This window comes from Copadichromis virginalis, linkage group LG15, assembly GCF_057382275.1.
Source record: "Copadichromis virginalis isolate Kocher_CV1m ecotype Utaka linkage group LG15, C_Virginalis_male_GT1.1, whole genome shotgun sequence".
Taxonomy (NCBI): Eukaryota; Metazoa; Chordata; class Actinopteri; order Cichliformes; family Cichlidae; genus Copadichromis; species Copadichromis virginalis.
The window spans coordinates 12,921,112-12,931,110 of record NC_140632.1 but is presented as its reverse complement, the minus strand read 5'-3'; the positions used below and the strand labels follow the sequence as shown (position 1 = coordinate 12,931,110).

The window sequence follows — 9,999 nt, the reverse complement described above, 5'->3', positions numbered from 1 at the left end:
TTGTCGTACTGGAAGCAGCCATCAGATGGTGGGTACACTGTGGCCATAAAGAGATGGACATGGTCAGCAGCAATACTCAGGTAGGCTGTGGAGATTAAGCAATGCTCTTGCGGTACTCAATGGCCCAAAAAGCTAAATATCACAGAGACATTACACCATCACCTGAACCTCTGATAGAGGGCAGGACAGAGCCATGCTTTTATCGCGTTTACGTCAAAGGAGCAGCACCTAATAAAGTGGCAGGTGAGTGTGCATACTGGAGTAGATTTGAAGCTGGTGGTAGGTAAGTCAACATGTTTCTGTTGTTTGCGGCTATCCTGACGCCTCTTCAGCAGGAACTGTTGGCCAAAGGTCAGAAAAGGACAATGTTCACCTCACCTGTTCGTCATGTTGACCCACAGCTATACTAAAGGGATCGGGGAGTTGCAGTATAATGTGGGCGTGGCAGCAAACCGTTTGTAGTTTATTGTAACAAGATCATCTTTTTATTTCAAAGTAAAATGCATGAAGTACAGTAGGTCTAGATTCATGGCTAAGCGTTTTTATTAAAAATGTCTCTCAAACAGCGGTAGGATTTTCATCCGAATCCCAAGCCTGGTCTGTGTTTTTTTGTTTTGTTTTGTCCCCCCGCAATTAGAGCATCATCTCTCTGTAGTTGAAGCCCACCCCCGCCCTTCCTGCGCAACGAGCAGAGTAAAACCAAGAGCCAGCTCAGAGATGTGCGATAGACCCAGCAGCCACGGAGTAGGAGGAAATGTTAACTGGAGCCTGTGATTAATTCATTTTTGGGTTTTGGATTTTTTGTTTGTTTTCTTTCTTTCGTTTAAAGAAACGCACGTAAAGTATTCATGTTGCCCGGATAGAAAGCGATTTTTGGGTCCACCAGCCCGCAAAGAAAGGCTCACCAAGACATCATTAAACGCAGATTGCACCAAATCGATTCAAGTTTTATCTGTGTGGAGTAAAATTACTCCCGCCCCCACCAGACTGGACTAATGATGGCTTTAATGGTTCACCTGAAGACGGTCGCTCACCTGCGAGGGAAAGGTGACAAGATCGCCAAAGTTACATTCAGGGGTAAGGATATATATGTATATTTTTTTAATTATTCTTTGAAGCCGTGTGTGTTTGGAAACCTGATCGCGCTGTGTGCTGTGCCCTGATTTGCGTTTCGTTACACAATGTGATGAGAGCCAGTCAGCCGCTGCATAAAAAAGTTGGAAGAGCGAGAAAAAGAGTTTAGTTGCAGGCAAAACAGAATAACTGGTCTATATCACAAAGAGAGATCGAGTATCCAAGTCTTACGTTTTATTTCATTATGTTCGTTAATATGGTAAAAAAAACAAACTGATAAATTAAATTCTGTCTTTTTTCCTTTATATGTTATATACATCATGTAAAGTACTACAAAAATTAATACCATTTCTGCCAAGAATGGTGAATGTAAATTCAAAGCTTTTATCTCTTCTATTTTTAAGTGTATCATAAAAGAGGAAAAAACACCAATCTTGGCATCCCTGAAACATCGATTTCCCATCACTGATTTTCAGTTATTTTATTTACTTTCTTTCAACTTACTAGAACAATGTGTTTAAGAGGCCAGTTTAGACTAAGCTGATGGCGTCGATTGCTAAAGATGTGGCTAAAGATGGAGCTTTGGGAATGTTCTGTGTAAGATCTTTGGAGTACTAACCAATTCACTCAAATCTAAGAGTCAGAATTGTAGCCACGACCTTGCATTCTCTCTCAGAGGAGATGAGAAGACGAAGTGAGTTGTGGAAAAAAGGGTTTAGTTGATTTATTCATGTGTTTCACGTTCTTATCGTTTGCTTTCCGTGTGCTGTGTGTGTGAGCAAAATAATGTGAAAGAAACCGAGACAGGAAGGAGGAGCGGTGTGTTTTTCAGCACCCTGGACAGTGATCAGTCCACTGACAGGTGCTCAGTCCCTGTTGAAATCAATGCAGCATCACAATTGGAGAAGATGTTACAAGTGCACTGCTGCCTCCTTTCCTCTTGGTGTGTGTGTGTGCGTGTGTGTGTGTGTGTGTGTGTGTGTGTGTGTGTATGTTGGGGGAAAAAAAGGATAACTTCTAGTGCAGTGGTCTGTGCTGCAGTGATTGCACCAGGGTCTGGATATTCTATGAACCGTGCCTTCACAGTCAGTGACTGGATCGTCCGCTCTTTCCTCAAAAGTCCATCTGTCAGCAGAGTAGCTCCACTTCATTCATGTATAATGTTTTAAAAATTTCAAGAAAATTTTGTGTGTTTCTGTATCTATACCCAATACAGTCCATGACCTGAATAGGAATTTCCTTTGTGATCCTCTACCATGAGTTTGTTGAAGTAAACAGATATGAAGGAATAGCAGAGTCACAGGAAAGGTGGCTGCACGTATGGTTGAACATCAAGCCCAACATTTAGTGAATCAGTTTCATCCAAAAGCTGAATAATTGCATATTCAAAATTATCCAGTAAAAGAGTTCAAGCATATTTATTAATAGCCACTCAGCTGCTGGAGGGGAAATTTCATTTCCATTTTTAAATCTTGTCATTTTATCTCAGACTCACAATTTCTTCTCCATTCTTCCAGCGCATTTAAGTTTAATTATTCATTTATTTGAGCTAAATAATAATCTTTTAAATACTTCCCAAATTTGTGTGTTAATCACAGTGTCTTAATCAGCCTTGTATCCCCACATATCCTCCGGCGCCGTGGGTTTTTGGTTTAGGCTGTCAGTGGAGTTTCCTGAGCACTTAGAGTTTAAAACGTTTCCTGTCTGGAGAGGAAGCGGTCTGCCAGGGAAATAAGTGCTTTGGTGCTTTGTGTAGCTGTGTATCAGACCTGCACTAAGTTCAGGAGGAGTTTGGGGCCATTTTTAATTACAGAACAGCTTCAGTTTATCTCTCTTTTTAGGGTGTCTGGTGTAAGAAACTCATTCAGTCATTATTCTGGCATTTCTTTGTACCCCAGCTTTCTGCCTTGTTATCTAGCATCTATAAGTGTATAAGTATGAATATGTAAAATATCAGATGCATTTTTGTCAACCCTTTGCTGCTTACAGAAATCAGCAATTACTGACCAAAGGTCTTTTAATGTCTCTATTTTTGAGGTATTTTGTTATCATCAGATGCTTAATTTTTGTAAGTCAGAAGAGTCCTATAACCACCCCGAAGCTGAATCAACATGATATCTCTGGAAGGGGGGAAAGGTGTAATAAAAAAGCTTCAAGCCAGTGCAATAAAGACAGCTAATAAAAATGGATTAAATGCGACGTGATGTTCTATCTCTGATCTAACTTTATCTGGTTGTTATTATTTGCTGTCAGAAACAATAAATCAAGTCAAGTCCCTTCAAAGGAGGGTCTTCAAAATGTAATTGATTTCCCGACAAGTCGTTGATGAATTCTGGTTGTGTGATCGGCAGCTCTTGGCTTTATCAGAGAGCTGCACTTCGGCTGTTGTTGCTCCTCTTCTGAGTAGCCTGCAGCGATACAGAGCCATACTCTATGCAAGAATTAATGAAACCTTATCTCTGTGCTTTACAATATTAATTTTCAGTTCATTCACCCAGGCTGTCTTCCTCTACGTTGGCACTTATCAAACTTCTCTTTAACCTCTAGGCACTTAACACAGCTGCTTAGACAGTTTGTTTGTTCTTTTTATTACTCAGAGTCTTCCTGATTCACAGGACAGGAACAGAGCTTGGGGCAATTTCTTGTATCCTGCGGATATTTTTAAAATTCCTTTTCTCTGTGTAGCACTTTATTCTGCAAACAGACACTTGGTATGTTTACTTTTTAAATTAGGGCACCTATTCAGCTTGTAATACCACTTACTGCCCCCTAATGCACCAGGAAATAAGGTAAAATTAACTGCAGAGATTAAAATACATAAAAATAAACAAATGTTTCCATGTTTCTACTCAACACTCTAGTTTTCTGCTTTAACCACATTCTTGCAAAAACTTAAGAAAGCCTTAAATGCACCTCTGCACCCTCTTCATTCATGTGGGTTTCAGACTTACACAGTGTTCTCCATCTTTCTCTCTTTTAATTTTCATCTATCTGCTTGAGATAACAAAAAATGACTCTCTGTTCCTTTTCTTTCTTTCACCTCAGGTCTTTCATAGCAGCTCTTTAACTCTTTATCTTTGACTGTTTCATCAAGGCCAAAAGCCACACCGATTAGCAGAATGTTGTTTTAGTTTGGTGTGGAGCACCTTACATAAGTGTCACATGGTCTGCTTTTCTAAGCCCACATCTAGTTGGATGAAAACACTGGTATGACAGCAGTGCCGCTCTTTTCAATAATGTAGGAGGAATATTGTCTCTCTCCCTCTCTGACACTGAAGTGGTGTTTATTTTCTGAAATAAAATTCAAAGGTTTGGGGGATTTATAAGGTTCAAGAGAGTGTAGGAGTGAAGGCAAAGAGAGACAGGAACACTTGGAAGTGGGATTATAAACTAGAGTCATATTTGTGCATTGGTAAAATTATAACGATAAGCTTACGTCAAGCATGACATCTTTAAAACCTGAAGGTTTTGTGCTTTTGAATGTGTGAAAAGATACTTTCTGCACTTATAATATCTAAAATATCTGAGCCTGGCACAATGTATTTACTCCATTTACCCTCATTATTACAGCCAAACTGACAGGGACTGTAATTAACATTGTAGGTGTCTGTATGCGTTTGTGTGTCTCCCTGTGTATGGCAGCTGATGTGCCCACAAGCACACAAATAGACATCAACAGAGCTTCATAAAGGCTCAGATGCACAAAGCAAACTATCAGAACAAAGCAGAATGCACACTGTGGTGCAGGACCATTCATAAGCATCACAAAGCAACCAGGTGAGCACAACAACCAGGACGCATGAGTGAGTCAGGTTACTGTTCAATGAAAGGTTCCTTTCCCAATATAAACTCTGAGTAGACAACAGCTTTCATTGGCTGACACACATACTTTTAGCTCTAATAATGGAAAAATATGATTTTAATTTATATTTTTTACATTCTTCTGCAGTCTCTCTGTGTCGCACAGTGAGCCACACCGTAGTCATTTAATTGTCTGCATTTCTTTTCTGCCTCTGGCGACTCCACACAGCTGTTTCATATTTACATTTGTCAGGTACTTAAAGTATCATTTGTCTTTTCGCAGCTCTTTATGAGATGAGTAGGCTGATTTTATGTCACCCCATTTTCACTTTAATAAACGTCTCAGTGAACTGATGGATTCAGGTTGCTAACCTGCATTGGACAATTAAGTCACTTGTAGAACCACCTTAAGCAATTATAACTTGAAATTATTTTTTTCTGTATGACTATCAGTCTTTCACATTGTTGAGAAGGAATGTTTTCCCACTTTTCTTTACAATGCTGCTTCAGTTTGGATTTGTTTATGCAGAGGTCTCCTAAGGTCCAGGTTTAGATTATATCTTGATTATTTTCTTTTTCAGCCATTCTGCTGTAGATTTGCTGCTGGATCATTGTCCTGTTGCATCTCCAACACAGGAAACATATTTAAAACATTTCACTCTAGAATACTTTGGTATACAGGGGAGTTTATGGTCAACGCCAAGTCCTGTGGCTACAAAAAAAAAAACAAAAAAACCACATCACAGTGCACAGAGCTTCAATAATCACTTACCTGCTTGCTACTTTGGATAAAGTCTTAAAACTAAATTGTTTCATAATTAATGCAGCTCTAAGTAAACACCAACTGACTGCTCTTTCTCGTGCTTTGTACGTGCCCCATGCAGTGAGCCCACCCACTCAAAGTGGGATGACAGCAGGCACAATGGTGTTACTGAACCAGGTTTTAATGACTAAATTCCTCCTTATTTTTCAGGTCTGTCCTTCTACAGTCGTGTAGCAGAGAACTGTGAGGAGGTGGCACACTTTAATGAGGTCAGTATCTTTATTTGATTTGTCATACAATAACCTGTGTCAATGGTGACCAATCAGCAATTATTAAGAATCCAGAATTGGCTGATTTCACTGGCTGCAGGTTCTGTTATTGAATTGAGGTGGAAAAGGTGAAAAAAGACACATTGCTGGTAATCACTGAAATGATCACTGTAAGATTTTACATTTACAGGAATAAGGCTCTGTGTTGTTTATTAGTCATTTGATGTTAATATCTTTAAAAACAGTTTTATCCAAAACATTGACAGCTGTTTAACAAAATCTTTATTTAATTCAAATAAATTCTGGCACACTTTAAGGATGCTAGCCTTTACTTGAATTAAGTGATTCAGCTGAGTTATTCTCACTGTATTCAGTACAAGTGTACAAGCCTGCTGTGTTCGTGAGTAAGAACGTTATCCCCCAAAAGATGCCAAATGAATGTCGGGTGACATAGATAGAAATTTTGCCCTTTTTTGTACTTTGAAAATCCTGGTGTAGAGAAAAGATGGACAAAGTGCTTGACTCTATACCAGCATACAGAGTGCAAATAAAAGGTGAATACAACGTGAAGCAATGTACATGCACAGAGTGTAAGAAACTGCTCTAAAAATAGAGGATCTATTGTTCAGTAATACCACTTCCTTTAAGAATGCAGTTGAATACTGTAAATGGAGATGCCTCAGAGGAAAACTGTTAGCAATACAAATGTACATCAAAAAGTACAGTTATAAGAAAGAAATGAAGGCCAAGGGATCAAGAGCGAAGTGCAGTAGGAAATCCACACAGAGAAAAATCCAAAGAGACAGAACAGAGGTAGGGGATATTTTGTGTGTTTCTGTATCTATACCCAATACAGTCCATGACCTGAATAGGAATTTCCTTTGTGATCCTCTACCATGAGTGTGTTGAAGTAAACAGATATGAAGGAATAGCAGAGTCACAGGAAAGGTGGCTGCACATATGGTTGAACATCAAGCCCAACATTTAGTGAATCAGTTTCATCCAAAAGCTGAATAATTGCATATTCAAAAGTATCCAGTTAAAGAGTTCAAGCATATTTATTAATAGCCACTCAGCTGCTGGAGGGGAAATTTCATTCACTCTGTAAATACTGAATACTGTGCAAAAGTCTTGAGCCACCCTTCGCTTGTTTATATTTTGCTAGGACAATGGCAAAAGGGTGCAGCGATTTATTGAGCAAACACACAAAATACACTACTATGGTCTGTCCTTCAAGCTCGGGTCCTCTACTAGAGGGCTCTGCAGGTACTTGGTGGTTGCAGCTTTTCTAGCGACCTCTTCATGGTTCCCATTTGCCTGTGGGAACCCCAGGTACTTGTAGCTGTCCTCTATGTCTGCAATGTTGCCTTCTGGTAGTTCAGTCCCCTCAGTTCTGACTAAATTCCCTCTTTTTGTTATCATCCGGCAACATTTCTCCAGTCCGAATGACATTCCAATACCATTACTGAATATCCTGGTGGTGTGGATCAGTGAATCGATGTCTCGTTCACTCTTGACATACAGCTTGATGTCATTCATGCACAGGCGGTGGCTGACAACTGCTCCCTCCATTCTGTAGTCGGTATCCGTAAGGCTTATATAGAAATGGGCCACCAAGACCCCACTGTTGTAATTTCTTAATGCTCATGCAGACACTTAGATAACTCCCAGCATGCCAATGCTAAGCTCTAGGCTGAAGGATCTTGCTTTAACACCTCATTACTGTTCTGATTCAAAAATTAGCAACCATTCGTGAGTGGCTCTTCCCTGCACATGGCTGACATCTCACCAAGTGGCTTTTAATCATCCTCTTCTGTTCGCTTATGGTCTATCAAGGTTAGAGAGGCGAGGCAGTGTTGAACAGTGTTGCAATTAAACTGGGCATTTCATGCTCCACTGCTTTAGTTAGGAAAAAGGTGGTTCCTTAAAAAGCCCTTCTTTCCGACTTAGAGGTTTCTTTCATTTGTAAAAGAAGGTTTCACTGTTTTACTTTAAATCTAGTAAATTGCATTATTCTGAGCAGCTGCATTGCTCTGAGCGTCTCTTTGAAAACCCAAAGGATTTACCTGCATCCCTCGGGTGGTGGTTGGTAAGTCTCTGATTTTGGTTGCTTTGAAATTCTGGGAAATATTCCCAATACTATTTCTGCAAGCTTCCATCACACTGTGAAACCAGCATTATGATGAATTCAAATGTAGACTCGTGTAAAGGAGCAGAGAGGGGAAATAAGAAAGAAATGAAGGCCAAGGGATCAAGAGCGAAGTGCAGTAGGAAATCCACACAGAGCAGAAGCCAAAGAGACAGAACAGAGGTAGGGGATAAGGAATGAAAAATGAAAAACAAACAGGAAAGCACTCTCAAATATATACAGTACCTTCCCAGAGGAGGTTTTACATCAGGCTTTCTGTTTTTTTCTCATTTTAAGCTGCTGGTTTTAACAGAGAAAAATGTTCTTCGTTTGATGGCTCACAAGCAGAGTGCTGCTTCCTTCCCTGATAACAGGGGCTTTTGTTTTCAGTCTAATCAGGAAAATGCTGAAATGACTGTACAAACTTAGCCTAGTCACACAGGCACACCCACAAACACACACAGACTCACACACACACAATCACAGACACGCGCTTTATGTGTACAGTCCCTGCAGAGGCAGCATTGTTTTTTGTATCATGATGTAAGATTAAAAAGAAGAAAACCAGACAAATGAATCCCAAAATATCTTTGACTCTGCATATAACTGGTATCAACTAAGTGGTGAGGCTGAAATGTGATTTCTTATGACAACCTCTCCCAATTCTCACATCTCAGTCTCGGAGTACTGGGGAGGTAGTTAGTGTCACTCAGCATCAATAACACGATCAAGCTTTCTATGGGATGAATTGCGCTTACAGTAGTTTCCGAGCCTGTGTGAATGTGTGCCTGTGTGAAAATGTTGCAGTGTTGTGTGCTGCTGGTGGCCAGGCGTACATTTTTCCCCCAGCCCCTGGGTCCTCATCACATCCCCATCGTTGTCTTCTTCAACCTTAGCAGTAAAACATTTGCATGGCTCAGTAGGCTCTGTCCAGCCCCTGGAGTTAAGGGCCATTAGCATAGAGCTGTGTGGCTTGATGCCGGTCCATGCATAACGATAGATGCCTTTGAACTAGTATTCGGATAGACTGGATGGGGAATTCATTATTCATTATATGGTGGGGCTTTTAGCTGCAGAGCACCAGGGCTTCCCCCTGACTAGTTAGACACAAGCAGAGCAAAGAACAGAGAGTCCTGCATGCACTGCACATCGCCACAGAGTTCAGTTTTGGCCCTGCAGATATAACAATTTTAAGTTTTCAAACAAGATGTCAAGAGATTTGAACCATGCACTATAGATAGCATACAAATAACAGAAGGGCATTAGAAGATTCATTTTGCAACAGCTTCCAGTAATTTCCTATGATTCTAAGTGTTTTTTCAGAATTTGTACTTACTGTCTGTGTTTTTTCTGTATTTTCCTTACTGATAAAATCCCAGAATGACCCCATATTATTCACACTTTCTACAAACTACACTTAAAGAATGGCAGCAACCGCTGACGCCGTTCTTGCGGATGACTGTGTTGAAGCCTCGAGTTTGGCAGTTTGTGTCATCGTCCTGGGTCGTTGACCCAGCGTTTTGTGTTTATTCTGATTTGTATTAGTTTAGGGGTTAACCTGAAGTTTGGTGTATTGTCAGCCCTACCTGTGTCTGTCCTTGGTGCTCTGTTCATGTCCCCGTGTTGTGTTGTACATCAGTCTGTTCCTGTTTTATTTTGAAGGCTCGTGTTCTGGATTTCCTGTTCTGTTCTGAAGGTCTGTGTCTGTTGTTATTGTGTTCAGCTTGTCTCCTCCGGTCCTCATGTGTATTAGGTTCAGCTGTTCTTCCCTCCTGCGTGTGATTACCTGATTACCTTGTGTGTGTATATTTAGTGGGTGTCGGTCTGTGTTCGTTGTCGGCTCGTCTGCGTTCCTCCGTGTATCTCTGCATTCATCTGTGTTTCTTGGTATCCTGGTCATTGGTCTGCGTCTCTCTGCTCCGCTCTCCGTTTTGTAAGATTTCAGGTTTGATCTTTAGTTTCTC

The 9,999-nt window shown here is 40.5% G+C and overlaps 1 protein-coding gene across 10 annotated transcripts in view; it reads left to right on the top strand.

Annotated features, from left to right (window-relative positions):
• The first annotated feature begins 718 nt into the window (after positions 1 to 718).
• otofa (otoferlin a) overlaps positions 719 to 9,999 on the top strand; it is an 88,365-nt gene continuing 79,084 nt past the window's right edge. For all 10 annotated transcript variants that reach the window (XM_085431990.1, XM_085431983.1, XM_085431988.1 and 7 more), the window contains exons 1-2: positions 719 to 1,077; positions 5,849 to 5,907. In XM_085431990.1, the coding sequence (XP_085288116.1) occupies positions 996 to 1,077; positions 5,849 to 5,907 (141 nt within the window). In that variant the 5' untranslated portion in view covers positions 719 to 995. The remainder of the gene's footprint in view (positions 1,078 to 5,848; positions 5,908 to 9,999) is intronic.